This window comes from Scatophagus argus, chromosome 9 (genome assembly GCF_020382885.2).
Source record: "Scatophagus argus isolate fScaArg1 chromosome 9, fScaArg1.pri, whole genome shotgun sequence".
In the NCBI taxonomy this organism is placed as follows: Eukaryota; Metazoa; Chordata; class Actinopteri; family Scatophagidae; genus Scatophagus; species Scatophagus argus.
In genome coordinates this window covers 3,866,698-3,892,642 of record NC_058501.1, presented here as the reverse complement: position 1 = coordinate 3,892,642, position 25,945 = coordinate 3,866,698, and the positions used below count along the sequence as shown (strand labels likewise).

The 25,945-nt window shown below is 38.9% G+C and overlaps 2 protein-coding genes across 3 annotated transcripts; one reads left to right on the top strand and one right to left on the bottom strand.

Annotated features, from left to right (window-relative positions):
* The first annotated feature begins 462 nt into the window (after window positions 1–462).
* Window positions 463–14,421, top strand: LOC124065260 (melanocortin receptor 5-like). The gene is made up of 6 exons (XM_046400491.1): window positions 463–813; window positions 1,866–1,981; window positions 9,324–9,553; window positions 10,073–10,179; window positions 12,543–12,731; window positions 13,298–14,421. Exons 3-6 carry the CDS (start codon window positions 9,386–9,388, stop codon window positions 13,866–13,868), a joined length of 1,035 nt encoding a protein of 344 aa, XP_046256447.1. The 5' UTR covers window positions 463–813; window positions 1,866–1,981; window positions 9,324–9,385; the 3' UTR covers window positions 13,869–14,421.
* A 1,679-nt stretch (window positions 14,422–16,100) lies between these two features.
* Window positions 16,101–20,886, bottom strand: mc2r (melanocortin 2 receptor). Of its 2 annotated transcripts, XM_046400492.1 has the most exons (3): window positions 20,255–20,884; window positions 19,644–20,024; window positions 16,101–17,108 (listed from the first exon to the last, which is right to left on the bottom strand). In XM_046400492.1, exons 2-3 carry the CDS (start codon window positions 20,000–20,002, stop codon window positions 16,562–16,564), a joined length of 906 nt encoding a protein of 301 aa, XP_046256448.1. In that variant the 5' UTR covers window positions 20,003–20,024; window positions 20,255–20,884; the 3' UTR covers window positions 16,101–16,561. The 2 variants fall into 2 exon arrangements, with proteins under 2 accessions (XP_046256448.1, XP_046256450.1); XM_046400494.1 differs by having other exon boundaries at window positions 19,644–20,886.
* Between the last annotated feature and the right edge of the window lie 5,059 nt (window positions 20,887–25,945).

Here is a 25,945-nt window from a genome sequence, read left to right as displayed (position 1 = left end):
TTTTGTTTAGCCAGTTCAAAAACCAAAATGTTAAAAAGTTTGTCAGGGTTTTATTGAGGGTTGCAGTGTGTGCTGGGTGCTTCTAGGCAAAGAGAAATAACTTTTTGAAGTCTCCTTTCATTGCCTGGAAACATGGAAATAACAAGATGCCAGATATGCTGCTGTCCCTGGTAGGGAGCTGTTGGTTGTGTTTTTTTTTTTTTTTTTTTTGGCTGTTTATCCCTTTCTAGTCTTTATGCTATGCCTTTACATTTTCCACAGATGTGAAAATAGTATCAATCCCCTCATCTAAATCTGGAAAAGAAAGACAACTAAGCATATAATGCAGAATGTTGAACTATATCTTCAAAATCATATCTGTCTTAACCTGTCCTCCAGTGCTATTAACAAGTTTGTAAGTTTGTTTGTTCACAATGGAAAAGAAGACATAGTCTCATAGTCTTAACAGCATGAACGTTTTCTCTGCTAACCATTCACTGACTGTTCCAAACAGCCATTGTTTCAACAATTGGCTTTTTGCAGGAGTATGGGATAGCAGGGGATGTTACCGTCATCTGGTCCAAAATAACCAAAGTGAAGTCAGTATTCTTGGAGCAGTCAGACACGTTTTGTGTGTGTTGGACTCCATTAACGTTGCCCCTTATCTACAGTTCTATATGAGATATTCAGGGAAGTATCTCAAGGCGCCGCTGGCATGAGGAGAGTGTCCAGGTTGGAAATCTCAGAACTGCATCTCTGGTTTTTGCAGATGACTTGGCCTTATTGGCTTCATCAGTCCATGACCTCCACCATTCACTGGGGTGGTTTGCAGTGGTAGGTGGTCTGTACAGCTACTGAGTCACGCAGACAAATCTCCACTCACTTATACTGTATATCACCACACTTATTTGATTTCTGTCACAGCAGAAGTGTAGCAAAAATCACATGTAAAAGACAGGCCCGTGTGATTTGTGTACACATTTACTAATCTCATTTAATGTGAACATCTGAATATATAATTTTTTTTTTCCAAATTGCCAAATTTGATTTTCACAACCCTCCACTCACATTTGTAATGTTTGCTGATACAATAATCGCTCCATACTAATTTCATTCATGATGGAAAATATTAAAATGAAATCGATATTCCTTGTTTTGGATGTGAAAATGCTCGTATGTGCATTTTAGTATCATTATAGTGTTTTAGTACTTTGTACGTGCCACTTCACTATCTGTTTTTGCATGTCACTAATAACACTTTTAATATGCGTCCTCTGAGGACACATTCAAACTCAAAAATTTCAAAAATGAAGAGATTTTTTTACAAAACAGAGACGTAATAACTGAGGGCATTGTCGTACTTTTTCATTGTAAATGCCCTTTAAAAACTTTAATTGACAAAGATCCATTTAGTAGTTTGTGCTTTTTTTACTCTCTCCTGAATTTGAACAAAGGTATTAGTACAGAATTGTTGAGCTGTGCAGTTTAACCCAACAAAGACAAAAAAACCAAAGTGGACTTAAGTCAGAAACATCTGTTCCTCCTCTTGCTACTCATTATATTTTCCACTATGCTGCAGATTGAAATTCTGCACTAAGTCACATTTAAGTGCTAAATTCTTCTAAGAGGGAGGCTCATCACAGACAGAATATTTCAGCCTGGAGGAAGCTCTGTGTTTTTGACTGCAGCTTCTTTCAGCTCACTGTGAGAGAGATTGTTAGAAATTGCTGGCAGTAGCTGTATGTCGTGTCCATGCTGTCAAATCTGAAGGGGGAGTTCCTCTCCCTCCCTCTGTCTCTCTCTCTCTCTCTCTCTCTCTCTCTCTCTCTCTCTCTCTCTCTCTCTCTCTCTCTCTCTCTCTCTCTCTCTCTCTGTTGCTCTCACAGCTCGGCATCTCCAGTCTCATGATGCGTAAATCCGCTGGTCTGATGCTACACAGAGGCACCATCTAGTCCCTCTGAGCCATTTGTGGAAAGGATTTGAGTCACAGCTCCTGTGAGAGGTGAGTCATTCTTTAACTCTGTCTCCCCACTCGCAATGAATTTTTATTACCACCTCAGAAGACATCATTTTTGCATTAATGTTTTTTCAAATCTGTCAATTGCAGAGTAGTTGGCACATTGGAGATTACCGTTTATGATTATTATTTTTGTCCTATGATATTTGTATGGAAATTTGAAGTTTGTCTGGTCACATGAATGTGCAGCGGCAAGATTTCCTTCAAGGGTTTTTGTGATATTGGGATATTTTTTACTTGTTTGTTGTTTGTGGCAACTAGTTACGCTTAATCACTTAATAATATGTCAATATTAACTGCCAGTAGCCTCATATAAAGCTACAAATCATCTTATAGCTACATGAAATATATTCTAAACTTGCCTACACTGGTATTTTGCTCATCTTAAATCCACATCATGGCCCTCACTACCCACTGTATCCATGAAAGGATAGTTTACATGAGGTGTAAAACTCTTACAATAGCTTTTGGCTTTAATGGACTCAAAGTTGTACAGTCTACATTCAAAAGAAAAACTGCAAAAAATTTTATTCCAGTACATTATCCTCCCAGCAGATTTTGTCAACAGCGCGATCCTCATGCCTGCTCAGAAATAAGTCCACCACAGTAATATGCACTGTGGCTGTGATTTGTTGTGAAATGCGCAGGACCTGATTTCACTGATAGAGCCTCAGTCCTTCTTTCAGGTGCTCTGGTACTTCCTATAGAAATACAAACGCAGGGAAGTCCATGCTGCACAATCCCATGGCATCCTGCCAGATGTGCATTTGCTTTAAGTTACTTTCACCCCACATTAATCAGCAAAAAACATCAACCATCCAGTGTAAGGTGGAGAAATACCGAAGGTTGTATTTCAGCACAGAACTGCTGTTAGCTGGTGGCAGTTAAAAATAGAGCAAATTAGCAACACTCTGAAATGTGAAATCTGAGAGACCACTGATTCATTAGCATTAAAAGAACTTGAAAGACTTGAAAGATTCCAACCCCATTGTGCAGAAAATGCTTTGCTTGATCAGTCTAACTTTTACTGTAGTAACTGTCTAGAGAAAATGTTTTGTTTTGTCCCCCCCCCCCCCCCACAAAGATTAGTCACCACTGTGGCAAAGCAGCAGCACTGAACATCACTCAGCGAGAGAAAGCTAGGTTTTTACTGACTGACCTGAATCTGGTTTCTGATAAATACATCTCCTGCTGTGGCGACAAAAACACGCCTCCGTATACAAGTTCTTTTTAGTTCTATTATTTGGTTTGCATCACATCATCTCATGCGTGTTTCTCTTTGACTTCTGGAAAGCCATTTTAATAAAGCTCATAAACAGTGACTCAACAAGCTCGGCTGGCTGTAACAGAACATGTTGGAAAACAGCTCCACAATATTACATGCATGTAACATGACAGAAAAGGATTAGTTCTCACTGTGGGTCTCTAGCTAGGACTGTTTATACCATGGTATCTCTCCCTCCAATATCTCTGCGTGTATTACAACATTTTGGCCAACTGGGAAAATCAATGAGATGGGAAGCTTTGTTGTTATTTTTGCCTCACTGTGATAAAGTGCCTTCATTTTCAGGTATTTAATTCAGTGTATTAGCTAAAAACAGACATAACCATGTGGTTTAATATTTGTTTTTGTCATATTTTTGTTGAAACTGCAATGCCACAGCATCTGATTTGAAACAGAAACCCACACAATAAGCTCACTTCTTTAAACATCACTATGTCCAGCAGGCTGCATTTGACTTGCTGTGAGCACAAGCCGTGAAAGGTTTGATGATGGTGTGAATGTGACGGTGCTGTTATTTTTGGGGACATCTGTGAGAAAAAGAACACCCATTTAACACTGTTTGTGACATTGTAGTCATGGCAACCTTTGAAGAAATGCTCATGACCATCATGCTTTGCTATCATCCGTGTCATTGTCATTGGAGTCGGTTATATCATGAGCTTCAGATTGAGATCTGATGCTTTATGCTCAGTTGGTTGTGGTCAATCCCTACCGGAGACTAGAATGCTGGCTGAGAATCAGGCTGATTCTACAAACAAATGATGGTGAATTACTGTAGATTAACCTACCCAACAGTATATAAAGTAGAAATGAGTTCAGGCTCAAACATCTACAAAAGTAAAATTCATCATACACATGGATGCAGCAGTAATATTAATCCAAAAACATCAGATACAATAGTAAAACATTGAAGGGAACATTTTGCTGCACAATGAGTATTTTCATAGTTTAAGTACATTTAATTACATATTTTTAACCAAGTAAAGTATTAAAATACAAATACTATATAAATACAGGAGACGGACCCAAATGCAAATGTCAGCGGCAGAGCTTGATTCAGTTCAATGAGTTATTTAAATTGAAATGCTGGTACAAAACCCATTTATGAGATGGTGAGGCAGACAAGGCTCAAAACAGGAAGTCAGCAATCCAGGCAAGCAAGCAGGCAAGAATCCAAAATCCAATAAAAGGGCGAAAAGGTCAAACAGGCAGGTCAAGTCTAAACAGGTTCAGGTACGAGTCTCAGGCTGGATAAACAGAATGCAGGTGCTGCAGAACTGCAGTATTTTTCTACGGTTTCTGAGTTGAATGACATGTCTCCATATTACAGTTGATGAGTGTTTCAGAGGTGTTACTCCGTCAGCCTTGATACATATTTAAATTCTGTCATATTTAAAAGTACCTTTGTTTAAAACAACAGGACGCAGGAAACAACATACAAACACTCCAACCCTGGGCCAATCATTCTGGACATACATAGTCTCCTTACATCTCATCATATAAGCATTGGAAAGAACCTGATGAGGACAATGAGAAATGAGAAATAAATAAATCAAGTTTTCATTTCATCAGGTAATATGGAGGTTAAGGGGGAAAAAAGCTGTTGCTGTTTCTCTGAAGTGCTTGGATTTTTGCTTTGTTAACCTATTATTAAATTTGTTTCAGGCTTGTGGCTCCATAGTAGTGGCAGTATTTTTCTGTCATGATATGATAATATCATGTTGAAAATGGAGCAGGGGTTCACAGCAACACTTGATAACTGCAGATCACACTGATAGCTGCACAGTGATTTATTCACTGTGATTGTGTTTCATTGTGGTAGGTTATACATGCAAACAGTGCAGTGATTAACATTTCCATGTCATTAGATTTAATTACATTTGTTGCAAGATGCATAAATGATTTTGTCCTGAATATGAATGAATGATGTGGAACACATTTAAAGGTACCCAAACTCCCACTTGAGAGATGACTGTTGTTTTTATGTTAAATATGTTTAGAATGTTAATATAAAGTTTGCACATGCTGGCAGAGAAAGTGTTTGTATAAGCTCTCACATCTGAAGAAGCATTATTTGGTAAAACCGTGTCCACATCCATGGTGGGCTTTAAAGGAGATGATCATTTGCTGTCAGCAGAGAAGCTTCAAGATGCCTTCTCTTGATGATGTGATGAAGCTAGCATGGATCTTGCTTTCTGCTTTGTGACAATGGCACGAGATGTCAATGTCTGAACCACTGGGACTGTCACTAAAGAGAAGAGGGGTGATTTGAAAAAGGAGTAGATCTGAGAAGGAAAACACACAATCAGAGACAGGAGGATAAACAAGGAGAGACAAGCAGTGAACTAAGGATCAGAGCAGTTGAAATCACAAGGGAGGTGTGATTATGGTGTCTGAAAATGCAGCGTGTCACAACAGGAACAAGTACCGGAGTCTGTGATGGTTAGTAATTCGTCATGCAGTGGCTTACATCTTTACATCACGTACTGCACATGCCTCCATCTCTGACATCACATGTTAAAACAGCAACATGAGTGGGATCAGAGCAGCAGGGAACAGATGTGTGTTTTTGTGTGTGTGTGTGTGTGAACACTGCAGCAGACGACAGGTGGCTAACCTGCACATGAAATGAATATGTTCCATAATGTGTTCTTGGTTATTTTTGTTTGTTTGTTTTGTTTTGTTTTGTTTTGTTTTTTCAACAGAAACTGAAGCTCCTCTGAGCCTTTTCTGCTCTGATTAGTGAGTCAGTCTGGGCTGTGAGTGTTGGCTCCTCGGCTAACGCAAAAATGCCTGATAACAGATTTTAAGGTAGTTTGAGGTTTCCATTAAAACTGCGAGCTCTTTTTTATGCAGTATGATGCAACATTTGAAACACAACATCTAGCAAGCCTAACAGACTCTTTTTTGTGGACATTGATCTCGAAGTTAATAGGCGTGGAAGGCATTTCTCAGAATAAAACACAGTTTGACAATCTGTCAGTGTGCTCTATTAAGTCACATAAAAGTGAAATGTTACTGGGGAGAATGAAATATAAAACAGACCATGTAGGAGACAAGTCACCCTCCCTTCTCTTCGTTTTAGCTAAAGTCTCTGCAGTCTGTGGACTTCACAGTGCCAGTGCTTTCAGCTATTGCTTCTATATTTCGCATCTGAACAAAGCACGCTTATTTGTTATGTATAGTTAATGTTTAGTAACCAAAGGAGCTTTCTACCACTCATCCATGACTTTTAGACTCCCTGTTTGTTTACAGCAAACAATGTTCAGGTGTTACAGTCTTGATCTTTAAATTTGCTTCATCCTAACACTGTTTATATGTGTATATAACATACTCTATTTGTGAATTTATTTCTCTCCTAAACACAAACATGGATATAGAACATCGCTAGCTGGATTGTGTTCGGTTGAACAAAGTGCTGCATTAATGTACGAGAACAAAATTGGAGGTTGATGTTGGCTGTAAAGGTTTAGGCTACAAAAGCACTTTAATTAAGATTAGGAAAGGTTGTGGTTTCAGCTCAACAACATTTAGTATGTAATGTCCTGAGCACTGGAGACTTTTTGCTTTCTATTAAACCAAGACCACAATCTCCAGTCTCCCCAGCTCTGTGAGTGTCTAAATATAAGCTTAAAGAATTTAAAACTGCTGTAATCAGTATGAGAAAGATCACCTTTGCCAGAAGGTAAATGAAGCAAGAATAAAAAATAAGAACAGTGTGAAAGTGAACATTTTACATTCAGCATAAATGTTCTGCAACATGCGTTCATTAACAACATTGAACCTTAACAAAACATTTCTTCTTTATATCAAGAGGAAGATAAGAAAATATATATAAAAAAATATTAGCAAAGATAAAAGATAGTTATTAAAGGACTCTGATCAGGATCCTAACCCTTGACCTATACACACTACACGAGCCTCTTCAAAGAAAAAGGGAAAAAGACTCCTTAGACTCCTGTAACCAAGCATGTGGCATGGAGCTCCCCTCAAGCCAGTTCTGTAACTCATGCATAGAGACTTTCATGTCTGCTGCTGTTACACCCAAATTGTCTGTGCTGTACGTTAGTTCATAGCTTTGTCTCAAGCTGACAAGTTGTCTTCGATGTGATGTTTTTTTTTTCTTTTAAAAATAACTTAAAAGAAAATGCAACAATTAAAAAGGTCTACTGTGTCTATTGAATGAAAGTTGAAACAAATCATACTTTTAATCCTAAAAGAAAAAGATCTTAATTGCCTTGCATTGAAAATGTAGTCACATCTCTCTCTGTGTGGGTTTGAACAGACTGAAATAAAATTCTCTCCTGCCATCCATTTATCGCTAGCATCAACAAGGAGGATAATTAAAAATATATTTTTTTCAGTCATTGCAACAGGCTAGAGAGCACTTAACATTTCTGTATATTTTGGAAAGGATATCTTACTGATATTACTACTAAGCAAACTGATGTGAAAAAATATGAGCTGTTAATATGCTCTGAAGGGACTCGCCATATAAAGTAAATAACTGAAATATGACTGCTCCAGCCATTGGAATTTGAATGACAGTGGTACTTTTAAGAGTTGAAATCATAAAATTGGAAATAGGTCCAACATCAATTAAAACCTTTTCTCACACTAATTGTTTGAAAATAGCTTAAAATAACTGCTTTGTCAATTAGTACCAGAAGAATTAAATTCCAATTGTGTTGATATCATTCATACGTCCAGCAATTATTGAGTTCAAAGTGCATGCATAATAGTGGTAAAATGTCTTAACTTGACATAAATGGCATGGCTTTTTCATTAAGCCCTGCAGCAAAGGTTAATTATAATGCCAGTTAAGCTCATATTGTCACTGTGTAATAGGATTTGGATAATGGCACACTGAGATCAGATAGACTGCAGCCCAAACAGCGGTTATTGGAGGCATAATAGAGAATTAAATTTAACTTAATTTTACTTTAATGGTTTTATTTTGTTTCCAGTGTGTTTTTCCCCCTGTTCATGCATTCAGTCCCTACATGTTGTCTTTATCAGCTTTGACAGCAGCTTATCTTCCTGGAAATGCCTCATGTACCACATGACTACGGTGAATTTCTATGATACAATGAAAGAGCTCATTAGTTTGTCTGTGCAAATGTGTTAGAAGTGCAAACAGTGTCATTTGACATCACTGGAGGTTCCATTAACTGGGTCATGAGTTGAGTTGAAAAAAGAAGAAGCTCTTCTCTAGAAGGAAAAGTCACTCGATCAGGTCTCGTCACATCTCATCAGCTGGGGCCAGGATCTTAACGCTGAGGCATCTGTGTCCCATTCACCTCTAGGAGTGTCATGTCGGACTGCCGATACTAAATTAATCTCTCTGATGCATAATGGGATGTAATTTGTGTGTCATCTTGTGATAATTGTGACCGTTTACTTCATTTCATGAAGTGCTTTCCTGAGTTTACAAACTCATCCAAGCTGATCCAGGTCTAAAGTCTGACTTCACTGAGGCTCACTATCTTTTATAAACATGAAATGAACTTATATTAATTAACTCTTCATGTAACACATAGCCTTCTTAGTCTTAAAAGAAAGTGATGGAGTAGATAAGAAAATCTTCCTCTCACCTTTTGGCCAATTCCTTTAAGATTAGACAGACCTTGTGTTATGTATGATAAATTTGTATTTGTAGCAATGGGTTATCTTAGCTTAGAGTAAAGATCGGAAGAAGGGGAAAATACCCAGCCTGGCTCTCGGTACTGTGTGGAATTAACACATTACATTAAGACATTATTTCTTGTCATCACATTGCGGTTGCCAGCAGAGAGCATCCAGCCAAGAAGGTGCTAGCTGGCCATGAAATAACAATCCATTCAAGTTGTTCTGAAATGGCTAAATGGCTTTTATATATATATATATATATATACATAAGTACACATAATTTTGCATTTCTTGTGTATTGAAGTTAATATAAGAAAACTAATGACATTAACTTTTGCTTTTGCTTTTTAAAAAAAAGTAATCTGAGCTGCAGACGCAATAAACAACATGTCTCACTTTGGTTTTCCTTTACAGTCTGCCTGAAAAATGATGACCACAGTCAAGCAGCAGTGATCTGGACCAGAGCCACAGCAGAGATGAATGCATCTAATGAGTCCTACTACCTGGAGGAGGAGATGCTGGGTAACTCCACCTGGGCTTACTCCTACTATCACCAAAACTACACCCTGTCCCCTCCACTGCTACCGGCCAAGACCAGCACTTCCAAACCCGCAGCATGTGAGCAGGTCCACATTGCTGTAGAGGTATGAACTATGTGTGTGTGTGTGTGTGGCTCTGAACATCTAAACACCATAGTTTTTCAGCTATTTTAAATATTGTTCTCAGGCAGCACGGTGGTGCAGTGGTTAGCACTGTTGCTCACAGTGAGAGGGTTCCAGGTTTGAATCCCGGTCTGGGCCCTTCTATGTGGAGTTTGCATGTTCTCCCTGTGCCTGTGTGGATGGATGGATGGATGGATCATTCTGTTTATAAATACTTTATTATGCTCTGTTGGACTCATGTTCTGCTACATCCAAATAACTGCTTACCATTACTACACTTCCCTCTTCCTTCCTGTTTCCTATCTTTGTTAATTTTCCTATCAACTGTCATATTTATCTTGCAACACTATTTTGGGGGGTGGGATGGAGTGGTGGAGGTTAACAATGGCCAGGTTGGGACCTATTCTACATTCCATTTTTAATCCTGAATATTCTACACAATTTTGCCCTTCAGTCTTTCCTCTCTTATAATTCTCACTTACACTGTATTTCTCTCCTCAGGTCTTTCTGATCCTGGGTATCATCTCCCTGCTGGAGAACATCCTGGTCATCACAGCTATAGTAAAGAACAAGAACCTCCACTCACCAATGTACTTCTTTGTCTGCAGGTGAATAATTTACACAACATGTAATGTAATAGAATAGAGCCTCCCCCCCCATGTTTACCAGGACTGCAATATTCTTCTGTCTTTATGTGATACATCCAAGGCTAAAAATAGCTGTGCTCTCTGTGAGCTGCCTGTTTCTCCTACATTTTTCCAATTACACCACTCATACTATTACTAAAGAAAAGTATTTTTATGTTTTGCAATCAACATTTAACTTTTTTTTCAAAAGCTAAAGCACAGTTCCCCTGGTAACATCCCATTAGATCCCTGTGCAATGGAAATGTTGCTCACTGTTCCAGTAAATGGGATGAACCTTAGATAAGTTGGCAATGGGAGATATTTGAGTTTTGGCTCAGCTGTGAGCCAAAAAGCTAATGCTATGCTAGCTAGATTCAACGTCAATAATGTTGCATGTAGTTCAAAAACAGCAAATATGATTTGACAGTATGTTTAACATGAGGACTATCTAGCTATCCAGCCTTGTCACTGTCCCCCAATCAATCTCAAGATTTTCACCAACAAATGACTGAAGAAACAGCTTGAAGTAGAAGAGTTGAACAGTAAATAGGATATGAGAAAATTCCTCAAGTAAAAGCCTACAAAGTAAGTTCAGAGAGGCAGTGTAGGCTGCCTGCAGCTTGTGTGTTACTGTCACCATACTGCTGTGAGGATGAGGAATGAAGGATGTTCATTCTTTGTCTCATCTAATTTAATTCTATTGTTGAGGTGACTGCAGCCACTACATTAACAGAGAGCAGTAAAGTTTCACTGGAACTGCTTAGCAGATGGTGGTTACGTCAACGTGTATCAAGGGTGGTGAGAGCTGGAAGAATTTGTTTCTATGTGTGTATATGGAAGTGGAAACTTTTTAATTTTACAGCCACCATGCACATTCTGAACTACAGAGGAACTGAACAAAAATATCACATATTAAAATAAAAACCTTCATTATGCAATGAAGTTATTGTACTAGCCTGAGAGGGAAAAGTGGGTCTATTTATACAAGTGAAGATAATTAGCATTATTTGAGCTTAAAAGATCTGTCTGCCTTTATTCTTTTCCAGTGGAAACTCATAAATTCATGAGACTTGCATAAAAGTGATTTGATAAAATGCCATAGTGAATCTAGAGTTTTACAAGAGCATCTGACTTTCTTTTCATCTCATAATCTTATACCCCGCTCAGAATGATGACATTTCATAACTGCACATATGCAGCGATTTACCAGTTTTCTGTACATGTGATTGCAGTTCCTCTTGGCAGATGTGGCCTCATGACACATGACATGGAATGGATTTGGTATCACACAGAGTCAAGTCTTGAATTTGATGGAACTTGACTGAATCAAAAAAAAAAAAAAGCCACCGCAACTCAATTTTAAAGTTAACACCAACTGCTTGTGTCTTTATTTCAATCTGAGCTTTATGACTTGAAATATTGAATTCCCTCCCAAAAGAGCAAATGATAAGAGTCTCAGCTTATGTCACCAGCATCATCAGAGACAGCTGACATTCAGGTCACTGCTTTGATGTGATTTTGAATGATTTCTTTGAGGTGTCTCAAGTTTATCTTTATTTAGAGAGAGGTGGAGAGACAGAGTTACTGTGGGATTAAAGCATCGCTATCTTTTATTTGAAAATGCATTTAGGTTAATGTGAACTAGATGACTGATGATTGTTTTGTTGTTTTCAGCCACACCAACAATTTCTATAGGAATGGTACTGATCACTCAGCCAGTTACTCTGCTGCAGAGTAAATATGTTGACAAGGATTTAATGAATTTGAACACATTTTTTGCACAGGCACTCAGTGCTTCTGGAGGATGAGTCCCAATGACTTTTGGGCATTTTGATTCACAGCAAAATGTCAAAAGTGAAAGCATCACAGCTGCAAAAAATGATTAGCATGGCTGTGGATTCCTGGCATTGTTCGTCCTTTTGTTGCATATTTAAAGGTCCAGTATGTTAGACAAAGACCAAGTTAGAAGAGTGTCAGGTTCTGAAGCCAATTTAGCCAAACCATGTTACATGGACATTAAGTGCTTATGTCTGTCAGTGCGTCGTCAGTCCGTGTAAGACTGTCAGTGCGTCGTCCCTTAATCGTTTGAATAAAAATTGAAAAGAACACATTCCAAATTTATGTGAATTCATTTAAGCACTAACTGTTTCCCTGTTGGTGTTTCTAAATTTTAATATATTTACATTTAATAAAGAGTGCTTTAGGAATTGTATGTTGGGACTAGGACAGCTACTCTGTGGGATCGTATATTCATGGAGAGAATGCACACAAACAGAAACATGTCAAGATTTGTGAACACTTGTGTTTTTGATCAAAGCTTAACCTGGCTTGATTGGTTGTTGCAGTCTAGCAGTGGCAGACATGCTGGTGAGTGTGTCCAACGCCTGGGAGACCATCATCATTTACCTCCTCAACAATAGACAGCTGGTGGTGGAGGACCACTTCATTCGGCAAATGGACAATGTGTTTGACTCCATGATCTGCATCTCTGTGGTTGCGTCGATGTGTAGCCTGTTGGCCATTGCTGTGGACAGGTAAATGGATTCAAACACTTTTATATCTTCCTGAAATGTAGAACATCCATTTAAGATTCACACTCTCGTACTTGTACTTACTTGTCCTACTCCAGGACAAGTTCTTTTAAAGCTTTTAAATGAAATTGACTTAATAATTAAATGCACTCTCTCATTAGTTAGCAGACATAATTACATTACTTCTATTTGTTCTGAAACAAGACATGAGGCCACTAGCTCAGCTAATGGAAATGTTACGTGATAACAATATACAACTTACATAGGTTTCTATCAACAGAACAATTCAATATAACATAAGAATAAGAATTCAATATAACATAATATAATAGTATTTTCTAAAAGAGAGTGCTGAAAAGAACTGTGCTCTAATTACCAGGAACAGGGGGGCAATGTTCAAGTCAGAGGCTACAGTTTGAGTCAAGTTACAGTGAATTAATACTATGGCACAATGTTCTGTTATCAAAGAAACATGTTTTAGTGAGTGCACAACATGTCAGCTGAACATGCCTAATGATGATGGCCTAATGAAAGATGCTACAGAACTCAACAGGTGTTATCATCTACAGGTATGTCACTATCTTCTATGCACTGAGGTATCACAACATCATGACAGTGAGGAGAGCTGGCTGCATCATTGGCTTAATCTGGACCTTCTGCACTGGCTGTGGGATCGTCTTCATCATCTACTCAGACACCACCCCTGTCATCATCTGCCTGGTCTCCATGTTCTTCGCCATGCTGCTCATCATGGCCTCCCTCTACAGCCACATGTTTATGCTCGCTCGTTCCCACGTCAAGCGTATTGCCGCCCTGCCAGGCTACAACTCCATCCACCAGCGAGCCAGCATGAAGGGGGCCATCACACTGACCATCCTGCTGGGGATCTTCATTGTGTGCTGGGCGCCCTTCTTCCTCCACCTGATCCTGATGATCTCCTGTCCGCGGAACCTGTACTGCGTGTGCTTTATGTCCCACTTCAACATGTACCTCATCCTCATCATGTGCAACTCTGTGATTGACCCACTGATCTATGCCTTCAGGAGTCAAGAGATGAGGAAGACTTTCAAGGAGATCATCTGTTGTTACAGCCTGAGAAATGCTTGCAACAACATCTGCGCTCTGACAGGTAAGTATTGAGAGACAAACCAATGGTTGGTGGGTTAGGATGAACAAACTGGATCTAACACTGGAGCATAAGCATAAAATTCTGTCAAAATACACTATTTGAGAACTGTAAATGCGACACTCACTGTATATAGGAAGCTTAAGCTACTGTCTCCTAATGTATCTGCCTTGTAAGCAAAGTGGCTAATTCATCAGGCACATATTTAAACACACAGCAAGGACCATCTGAAATCATTCATTTGAAAGTGCATCACAGAAAACTGTTTGTGGCCTTCCTTTCCTTTCAAGCTGACATTTCTTTAATCAGTCTGTTTTTTTTAATTAGTGAGCTCATCATTAGTCCCACTTTAATGCTGCTAATAACCTGCAGAATGTGTTACCTTGTTAAGCCCTGTATCACCAAATGGCGTATGACTAACACAACAATATCGTAATTTTACATATTGTCACAATGCATTTTATGCTTTTTGCTTGTGGTTTTACTTGCCAATGTTATAAAAGAGAAAAGAAAAAGAGAAAAAAAAAGTCAGGTGAGAGTGAGACAGTCCTCATTGGGAGGTGGTTGTGGGTGGATGGTTGGGTCAAACTCTCACCCAGGAAACTGCTGTTTGTGTGACACTAAAAACCAACTAACTTACTTAGTTTAACTTATGTTACTTACCCAATGTACTTAATTTATGTCACATAACGTGATCCTTTTCTAAACATAACTAAATAGTTTGTTGCTTATACCTAGACAAAACCGCAGTCATTTCCGTATTTTAACTACCGTACAATCGATGCGTTTAAATGACACAACGAAAGCTTAAAATTCGAAGACATGACATTGTTGTCATTTGTGAGTAGGTAAAGTTAGGCTGCTGTTGAATTTTCAAATGACATCATATGTTAAGAGCCACTCTGCTGCTGCAGCTGTATGCCCTGCCTCACCCCTCCACTGCAAACAGCCGGTGCAGACTGCTGCAGAGATTCAGAAGAAGAGAGAGAGGTGTGAGATGTGCAAGTAAAAACATGTCTGGAACATTTGTGGTCCAGACACATGGTTTGCAGGAGCAGATTCCTCAAATCTGCCAGCACTCAGTGACAGAGTCTTTTCTGCAGTGATTTGAATGCAGAGTGTTTCCTGCCTCTGTCTTATATTTTCCTGTTAATGATAGCTACTCTATTCTGTCAGTGTACCCCCTGATGATCTCGTCTGACCACCTACCTGCCCCATGATCTGCATCAATGTAAAGATGCCCTAAGGCTATACTTGAAATGTGAAAATGAATGTACAAATAGCTTCACAGTGCTCTCTGTAAGAGTGTGTTAGTGGTGCCTACCTCTCAACTGATAAGTTTGACAGAACTTCATCACAAATTGCAATCATCTGCTGAAACTGCTCTTCATAAGAAATCTCATGCATCATTTCTTTGTGGTAGATACATGTGTTAGATAGTAATATTAACTGCAAAACAGAGCAAACCATTTGTATTATTTGTATCTTCAAACTGGTCCATGGTATTTTTATGCATATGGATAGAAAGATGTGAAAAAAGATGTGTCTGGAACAAACATAGCAACAACAAACAGAAAACAGTATTAAAATGATGTATTTTCTGTACTGTGTTATAATCGCCTTGCTGTAGCTTCCATTAATGTTCATTAATTGCAATTATGAGCTCACATAAGAGCATATGAATACGCACACAAATGTACAGAACATCATACACCCAAATGGAAAATTGCTTTTATTAAAACCCAGTGACATATGGTTTTCTGCTGGTTTGTTCAGTGTAACAAAAACAAAAACAAACAAAAAAAAGATTTTTCCATTTTGCTTAGGGTACATTTACCTCCAACATGACATGTCTGTGATTCATTGTTATTGTTGATTGTTAAGTACTTTTCTTGTTCCTACGAAAACACTGGATGAGATATGATACTGGGCAGAGAGGAAGCCCACATGCTAAGTGCATGTCCAGGCTTACATTTATGTACAGGCAAATAATATCAACAGCTGTGGAGACATCTTTCATGTTAGTTAATGGTAATGTGACAGCATGCAAACAATATAGATGTGAGCTTCAGTTTAAATGACTCATGTCCGTGTTGGTCGTGTTGAATAAAAATAATTCTTTTATTTTTGTGTCTTAATAAAAGCAAAGGTAAAACGGTGTTCTTGTATTACTGTTTACTGCGGTACACTGTGGTACTCTGTGATGCTGTGCTTTTGTGACCCATGTAAATAAATAATAACATGTCTTTTGATTTAAAAAAGGTTCTGCAAAATATGAATCTCATGCAAATATGGTGCAGATGGGTATTTTTTAAACAGGATTTGAGAAGACTGACCCTTGGGGTGATATAAGATTGCATCCAAGTCCTGAGAGAAAAGGATGATGGACAAGGGATGGATGGTTAGATAGCCAGCATGGCAGTAAAAAGATGGACAGATGGCAGTTATCTAATGAAAATAAAACATACACAGAAACATTTGATTTTTAACAGGTGCATACAAATGCACACATCAAACGTCACACATGTGCTAGTTGAAAAAGGAAAATAAATGCAGTTTGATGCCTTGAACTAAATATTGTTGGTTCTAATATGTAAATATATGGAACCTGATGATTGTCAAGCTGTCTGTATTGAAAGAGGAACCACACACTGTCCACAAATAAACAGAGGCTTACATGAAAGGTGTAAGTGGATTTTCTCTATGACTACTGCCTCCAGGCTGAACAAAACAGCATCTTTCTAAATGTGCGTCTGAGCTCAGCGATGCGGAAGGCATAGATCGCCGGGTCAATGAGGGCGTGGCTCATCAGGAGCACCACATGCAGCTGGAACAGTGATCGGTAACATTCACAGTATGGGTTCATGGGACACACCATGATGATAATTAGGTGGACGAAAAATGGTCCCCAGCACACCAAGAATGCTCCAAACAGGATGGTGAGAGTCACCGCCCCTCTCATGCTGTTGCCCCTCCACCACTGATGTCGACTCCTCCCACTGTTAGGCAGGGCAGCAATCTTCCTGGCATGTATGCGCGCCAACGTGAACATGTAGACATAGAGGAAGCAGATAATCGCCAAGGAGACGATGAAGAAGACAACAAAGCTGATCATGATGAACTTGTACTCGAAGAACCTCACCATGAGCACAGCTGACACCCCACATGTTGTCCAAATGACACCCAAGATGGCCCCCGTGCGCTGCATTGTCATGATGTTGTGGTATCGAAGTGCATGGAAGATGGTGATGTAACTGAAAGTAAAAACAAATCATTTTGGTCTTTTGAGTTTCATTTGAATGCTTAAAGGTGCAACTGGTAAAATATAGCCAGAATTTGAAGGTAGTTCCAAAATATAGAGCACTGCATACTGCCAGAGTAGCTGCTGCAGTCTCCAAGACCGGTTGAGACCAGTTTGATGAGCTGCATATGCTGGTGACTTACAGTGACTAAGACAAGGACTATGGGGACAGGAAAGAGGTGAAGTGGCAAAGAAATGAGAGAAGGTCAGGCATCAGCAGCGAGAGCGGAAATGGCATGGGGAACCAAAACATTTTCACATTTTACTTGGTGAACTGATTTATTTTGACCAAAGCACAGGTGGTTGTGGAAGGACGTATTAAGATTGTTTCTGTGAGTTTTATTTTGTTTAGCTCTGATTTAAATGAAGTGTGTTTTACAAAGAGTTAATAAGGCAATCAAGCCTGTCTTTGTGGTAAAGAAGAAACTTGATTCCAGGGGGTGTATTGTTGTTCATTTCTGTTTTTTTCTGTTTAGGAAAATGTGTGAAAGAATATTTCCTTTCTTTTTATTTTGTGAGTTTGTGTGGTTTACGGGCCAGGACTAACTGGGTAGAACTAACTTCAGTAGGTATCTCCACAACACATTACACATCTTTGATTCTTTAGCAATGTTGCTTCTTTACATTGTGTTATTTGCTCGTTCTTTTGAACATTTTAAACCAAACTTTGGCTGTGCACCTTTCCACCTTTAAATATTTTGGCCTCCTGAGTGCAATGGAAACAATTTGGAACATAACTTTGAATTATCAGCTCTTTTTGAGTTGACATATTGAGCTTTATTGCAAAGAGTTACTCATTTAAACATCCAGTAGACACAGAGCAACATTTAATTCATCTACAGTCATGTTTCTGTTCACCTGAATACGTCCAATATTCACTTTCTTTTAGCTCTGTTTTGGTCTCTTCAAACTCCTGAGAAAAATATCTGTCTCTTAAACTGCTCAATGCTTAGGCTCTAATTGTGTCTGTCATTTGGTGCTGAGCAGGCAGAGTACAGTAACTTTTTAGAGCTGTCTGCTGCAGTGGAAAACTAACTAACACAATAAAGTTGTAGGGCAGACATCTAAGCAGTGATCTGAACTTCACAGTTTATCTCCTGAATCTGCATCTCTCCTGGACTTTATGGAGCTTTACTTTAAGTGAGCCTTGTCACACTGTCACATTATCATATTGACTGATACATTGTTATTATAAAATATTAACCATAGTGTATAATCAATCAGCCATAATATAAGCATATAATATATAATACCGTCGGTCAGTTGGTCATGCAGGTAGGCAGTGGAGTAGACAGTAGGCAATTAAGTATACCTGTCCAGTACCTAACTACAGACCACGTCTGCAACTAAAAAGCAGAGCAATTAGCTACTAAAGAGGCTGATTTTTGCTTTAGAAACTGATGGATACCAAAACAGAGCTAAAAGGAGAGTGAAAAATTTAACTTGCATACATTTGTCAGGTGACCACAGCAAACATGCTGTAAAAACTTTGTTTCCAGCTTGTTCTGCTGCCCTGAAGTTGCCAAAAAGCAGTGAATGCAGTCTTAAAGTCAACCAACATTTTATGCAATTCTGAAGGCAGAAATAATGATGTTGGGAATATGTTTGAAAACATTATAACATTGTCAAATGAACTACAATTACATTGTAATACATCATATAGTTGTAGCCACTAGGTAAATTATGAATGTTTAAAAAACTTGACATTTGACTGAGATGAGCAATCCATGAGTATTTGTATAAAGCTTTGAAATGCAAGAAAAGTCACTGAAAATCTTACAGCTTTATAACTGGTTTATATAACACAATCACATATGGCAGCCCAATATCAGGTCTCAGGTCACACTTACCCAAAAGCATTTAACTACACACGAAGTGAGACAGCTGAATTTTTACTGTGATGTATTACAGGCATGTTTTAAATCACCATATCGATAAGATCTGAAATGAGTACCTACCTGTACAGTGTGGAGCACATGCTGAACAGTAACATGACAGTAATATAAAGTGTAATGTAAAAAAAAAAAAAGCAAAACCACTGCCTGACTTGAATAGGCTGTGGATCTTTGAGTTAGCAACCCAGAGAAGGAAGTTCAGACTTTTCTGGATTCTCCCCAGAGTCATAGTTATTTAGCCCTGAGCCATTGAATTTAAATATAAGCACAGGATAATTGGGCCCCACAATCCACAGAAAAACAGTTCAAAACAGCAGGGGCAGCAGTAAACAGATAAAATAAATCACTCATCTCTGTGTTACAGTCTACAGTATGCCCACCCTGCCTCTGGTTTCCTTTATCGTCACTGAAGCCAGGTTTGCCTTTGATTTGAAATAGAACAAACCAGCTTTCAGCATCATGATACTTTTGAAATAAGCTTTTGGTGGATTAGCAAGCTGAGGTGGAAAACATATACCCCATTTTATATTCATGCCATGTTAAAAATATATTACAAAACATTTTTGTTTGCAAGTCAAGCCCTTCACACGTACCGGTCCACAGCAATAGCCAGGAAACTGAAAATGGAGCCAACAAATGACATACACAGCAGGGAGTCCATCACATCGTCCAGTCTTTTCTCAGAGGGACCTTTCTTCTCCAGGTGTCCAACGTCGGCAAACACAATCATCAGGTTCTCCCAGGTTTTGGCGAGGCTGGCGATGGTGTTGAAGGCTGCTAAGCTACAGATGAAGCAGTACATGGGCGAGTGGAGGTTCCTGTTCCAGATGACAGCCACCACAACGAGCAGATTCTCGGCCAGACTCACCACACCAATGGTGAAGAAGACAGGGAAAGGTACCTGCACCTCCGGGCAGTCTGACTGGTTCATTGTGCTAGCATTCATAGCCATGGTATTCCACCTAGATTAAAAACTGATTGGCATGGAAACTGACATTAATCTTTGCGTGAAATTCTCAAGGTGCTGAGAACCAAAAGGTTCACATGATTTTTTTAGGTTTTTAGTGTTTAGTGGATCATATTAAACTGCAGCTAATTTGAATTTGTTTCAAGGGTTCCCTCAGTTTCAATTATTCAGTCTTGTTTCAGTCTTCTTCTTCTGTGCACAGTCTAGATTATGTAATGACCAGAAGTTCAGTCTGACCTTAAGGTGGTGGACTTCTCAGCTGATAGTATGACTACTTCCTCTAATCCCTTGAGCTAAGGTCAAATTTAAGGAAACACATACAGGAATGTTGGCAACGGGCTGCTCTCTTCAGACAGTTTGTCACTCGTCACAAAATGTCCTTTTCACATGCGTCACTTTTTCAGCCGGGGTGGGTGGGATTGTGGTTTTGGCAATACTCAGTCGTGATCTATAGCCACGTGACTGCATCTGCCTCTCCTCTACTGTTTACACAAAGAGCATGCAATTGATTTTTTTCTGCAAGTATTTTTGTCAGACTGGAACGTTGGTCCAGGGCTCACAGACACTCAGTTGCTGCCAAAGTGGCTTACATGGGCTGCAGTGCAGTCGTCGGTGTTTTGAATCGTGCTGATCCAATCGTGTCTGCTTTCCCTTAAAGCTTGGTGAGAATGTTTGCTTCATGTGTCACCTGTGGAAAGACAAGCTATTAAAATCCACATGTGTACTCCTCCTGCTTCTGTTAAATATGTTGCATAAATTCAATAATCATTAGTCATGGTGCATTTGGAATTCATTATTTTATTACAACTGTGTTTCACTTTGGTGAGTTGTGTGACCTTCTGCACAAGGCTCAACAGCTCATCTGAGAGAATATTCTGCCCCTTCAACTTGAAAATACTTAGTTCCACCTTTGTAACTGGAGAGTGTTCTGACTGAAACATTTTCTGATCATCATAATCATAATTAAATGAAGAAAGCACTCTGTGATCTGGGCTTTGAATTCTTGAATTCTTGCAAGGCTACAGACTGAATATGATTATAATAATTATACCAAGCTTTTATCCACAGCCATCTGATGCCTCTTCTCCTTTTCAATCCCAAAGAGGTCTCAATGTTTTCACAATTATAAAAGGTTCTGCTTTAACTTTAGTAAAAGAAACTCTTAAAATACTCTGTAACTTTGAAAAATTAGTCAGCTCCTAACACAATGACTTTGACATTTGACTATTTATAATTGTAGAAATACAGTACAGAAGAAGAGACATAAAAGTTAAGCAGTAATCTGATTTTGTTGCACCATCAGCTATAATTGCAGTTGTGTCACAGAAATCTTGCAGCAGTGCATTGTTTGCCTCCTCATTTCTGTCAGAGCTTTCTGACTCAGCTGAAGAGAGAAGGGCTGCTTCTGAAGTTCACTGTTCACAGTCAAAATAAGACCAAAGAGCCGCATACATTTGAGAGGCATCACAAGAAGAATCTTGAATAATGTCAGTGTTAGCAACTACAATGTTTATTGTGGTCACCACCTTTGTTTAGCATGTTATCATACCAATAAGTGCTAATGTGCCCTCAACACAAAGAACAACTGAGGCTGACAGTAATATAAGCAGATAAACCAAAGTACTGAGCAAAGTAAAATTTAGACCTGATTACCTCAGCTTCTGATTGGCTAGTGTTTCTTGCTTGGTTTGTTTGAATACATTTAGTCTTAAGGAGTGAGGTAGTTAGATGTGAGGCAGTGTAGGTATCCAGCAATCCCCTGAGCCCTGACCCCAGCTTTGATAAAGCTCAGAATGTTTTGCTATTGAAGATACAATGCACAACAGTGTATTCCTCAGCTCAGAGGCCACACGATCCATGAGCTCTTGCTTAATGTCCAACCAACTCCTCAGTTTTTTAGTACAACATGGAAAATAATAACATAATAACAACCCCAATAACAACAATCCTGACACACAAAGCTGTGAAATGTCTGCTTGTGTTATCACATGTTGTTTACAACCTCACAGGGATTTATTGACAACATAATGATAGAGTGGAATTATCTCCACTGGTGGTGTAAACAGTTCAGGAAATCATTTCATCGTGTTTGGAGTGTGTGTGTATGTTCGTACTTACAGTACAGTGAAAGACAGATACAAAAATACATAGTGTGATATTTTGTCACTTTTAACTTTTTCATCAGCACTACTGTTTGTGGTGCTTGTTAGGATGAGAATATGTTTAATAAAACATTTTACACTGTATGCAATTTATGCTTAATGAAGTTTATATTTAGGTTATGGTTCATTTAGTATTTAGGGAAATAAGTGATATCTCCACAAATATCTCAGATACAGTCATGTATCTATAGTGCACTACAGAGGTATTCATAGTAAATTGTAATGCATCATAATGTTTAATGACTACACTCATAAACTCACATAATGTTTTCAGATGTACTAAAATAAGAACATTGCCTATAGTGTGTGTGTGTGTGTGTGTGTGTGTGTGTACATGTATTCCAGTAGTTGTGGAGACAAGAATCTGTTTACACAGTCACATTGTGAGGACCTACCTTTCTTAAAGGGACAAAATGCAAGTCCCCCACAACGTAAATCATTAGATATTATGGTGAAGATTTACTTTAAGGTTAGACTGAGGTTAGAGTTAGGTTAAGGTATGGGTTAGGATTAGGAAAATAATGTTTTTATTATGGTTAGGTGGTGGTTAAGCCTCAAGGAAATGAATGTTAGTCTATGTAATGTCCCCAAAAGTGATGGAAAAATGACTCTCTCTCTCTCTCTCTGTCTCTCTCTCTTGCTCTGTGTGTGTGTGTGTGTGTTTATCAGTTTCCTGTGGCACATGGCCAATCTATGGATGTCATCAAACTTAAGGTCAAACAAACCTTTGGGGTAACATTTGCAGTCAAGTCATTGATTAAATGACACAACAAAATTAATTAAACACACATCAATCTTTCATTCCTTCATTCATCCTTCCTTCTCATCGTTAAGGATAAAAAGTATCCTACATTTTCCTGTGATTTTATGCAATTACTGAACACTCCATTATGTAGTTACATATTAAAATGTGTAAGTAGGTAATAGAGCATACAAATCAAGAAATGTATGCATGTGTGAGAGAGGTGGCATAGTGCTATTTTATACTTCAAATCCACTACATTTTAGAGGCAAATATTGTACTTTTTACCACATTTATGTGACTGCTTAAGCTACCATTGAACCGACTTAGATTGAAACTATTAGGGAAGTAGTAGTAATGGTAAGCAGTTAGTCTGAGTCCAGCAGAGCACAATAAAGTATTTATAAACAGAATGATATCCATCCATTTTCTATACGGCTTATCCGTCAGGGTCGCGGGGGAGCTGGAGCCTATCCCAGCTGACTACAGGCGAGAGGCGGGGTTCACCCTGGACTGGTCGCCAGTCAATCGCAGGGCCAACACACAAAGACACACAACCACACACTCTCACACTCACACCTAGGGGCAATGTAGAGTAGCCAGTTAACCTAATGTGCATGTTTTTGGTATTGTGGGAGGAAGCCGGAGAACCCGGAGAAAACCCACGCAGACACAGGGAGAACATGCAAACTCCACATAGAAGGGCCCAGACTGGGATTCGAACCTGGAACCCTCTTGCTATGAGGCGACAGTGCTAACCACTGCACCACTAAACTAAACTATATATGAATTAATTGAAATGAGCTTTGAACTACCTTTACCAGCTGTAAAATTGAAGTGATGATGAACATATTCATGCATCAATAATTATAAATAAATCGACTAATCTGTGGCCCATTGTGCCATTTATAATAAGTACTTTTACATCCTTCAGTAAAAATAATGGATACCAAACAAGGTGAGACAAAATTGTGAGTGTCAAGCACATACTTAAAGTGCCAAGCAGGAGGTCAGATGATGTTATTCTTAACAAAATCCACAGATGGGGGAGATCAAGGTGGATTGATGGGTCTGCAAAACATTGGACTTTGAGGCGACAGTGCTTATTATTATTGTAACCATGGCAATGAAGGTCCCCCACTACGACTACTTTTCTTTAACACAAACAATGAGCTTTTTCCTGTTTTTGTACCTAAGCTAAACCAGCAGAAAGAATTTCAGAAGGCGCAAATAAATGATGTTTTTGCATACGAAAATGTACAAGAGCTGCTGAAATTTAGTTAATTAATCGACTGATAGAAAATTAAGTGATGGCTATCTATGTTATCTGTCACGTAAAACATTCCATGGTTCCAGTTTCTCAAATATGAAGATTTGCTACATATTCTTGTAATTATTACGTTTTTTAATAATATATAAGTTTGCACAGTGGATTGGACAAAATAATGCATGAATCTATAGATGAATCTATAATGAAAGTAGTCATGAGTTGCAGTCCTATAGAAATTAGTTCAAAATGAGCTCCACTGCAATCAACTACAAGTCAAAAACATATAACAGTATAACAGTCAGAGGGGACATTTTACTGAATTGAGTACTTATACTTTTAATACTTGAAATACTTTTCATGACATTTTCATTCCTACATACTTTTACTTAAGTAACTTTCTTAGATGTATTATTTATATTTTTAATGGAGTGGTTTTTTAGCATGGTATTAGTACTTTTACAGTAACAAATCTCAGTACTTTCTCCACCACCGCAAGAAGACATCAGCAAATGCACTGTTGAAGTTACTGTCACCAAGACCGTCACCACATGCCCCAATGCCGCTGATGACTACAGAGATGTGTGAACTATTGAAGACCAGGGGCTCCACCTTCAGAGAAGGTAACATGACAGCCATCAGCAAGGGCCAAACTGCCCTGGGCCATCAGAAAGACAAAGTGCATGCATGACCAGAAAATCCACAGCCGTCTCCAGGACAACAACAATGCTCAGCACTTGGGGCAGGGCATTCAGCCCATCACTAACTACAGGACTTCACCTGCCTGTGACAGTGATACCATCTTTCTAGAGTGGATGATCCTGTACATCCCTTACTCACACTCCACATCCTCCTGCTGTCTAGAAGTAAGAGCATTTGGATCCTCATGACCAGACTGTCTGCAACAGTTTCTTTCCCCAAGCCATCAGACTCAGCCTCAGCTCCCAGGGATCAGGCTGACACAAACGGAATGGCCTTCTGTGTGAGATGCTTTAACGGTTCAAAATAGGGTTACAGCTCACACTGATGGAAGTCTCTCCTCAGTGGCAGTCATGTTTGTTCACAAGGCAAATGTAACTGTGAGAGAGCTTGTGAGAGAAAAGTTCAAACTTTTGTACTTCCATACACCTGGTCATTCATTGCATGAAGTGGAAGCAGGTGATGTGTTGTCTATGTTGGAATGCTGCAAAAGTTGTCTAAAGCAGCTTCCCATATTCTGCCATGGGAAAGGGGATTTCAAGACACAGTCAGAAGATCTGTCATCTGAATCATGCCTTAAGCCTTTAGTGAGATTATCCACTTCATTCCAAAGATGTTAAATTGGGTTGAGATTAGGGCTCTGTACAAGCCAGTCAACCTTTTCCAATTATTTCTTTATGTACCACAGTGGGTATTGTCATGCTGAACAGAAAAGCTACCTTCACTAAACCCATGGTACAAAGTTTGATTACACTGTTGTCTAAAATAGCACTGTATGTTGTAAAACTGAGAATTGCCTTTAGGGGAATTAAAAGCCAGGGTATACTAGATATGAGCTAGGTCATGCAACATGTCCTCTAACCATGTCCGAGGTGTTTATAGCTCTTCAGAATAAGATGAGATTATTGTTATGCGGTTAAAGCACACACTTTTGGAAGTCTCTACTCCATAGCACTCATGGTTGCAACACTTGACAGAAGTAGTTTTGAGAGATGTCAGATGATCCAACAAGCACTTTGTTGAAAGCTTTTAGTGAAGTTGGACACTCATCTCGGGAT

Coding starts and splice junctions, on each gene's coding strand:
- LOC124065260 (XM_046400491.1), top strand. CDS start 9,386: ATGAATGCATCTAATGAGTCCTACTACCTGGAGGAGGAGATGCTGGGT. Junction 9,554..10,072: donor AGGTCCACATTGCTGTAGAG/GTATGAACTATG, acceptor TTCTCTCCTCAG/GTCTTTCTGATCCTGGGTAT. Junction 12,732..13,297: donor TTGGCCATTGCTGTGGACAG/GTAAATGGATTC, acceptor TATCATCTACAG/GTATGTCACTATCTTCTATG.
- mc2r (XM_046400494.1), bottom strand. CDS start 20,002: ATGGCTATGAATGCTAGCACAATGAACCAGTCAGACTGCCCGGAGGTG. Junction 17,109..19,643: donor CTGGCTATTGCTGTGGACCG/GTACGTGTGAAG, acceptor TTTTACTTTCAG/TTACATCACCATCTTCCATG.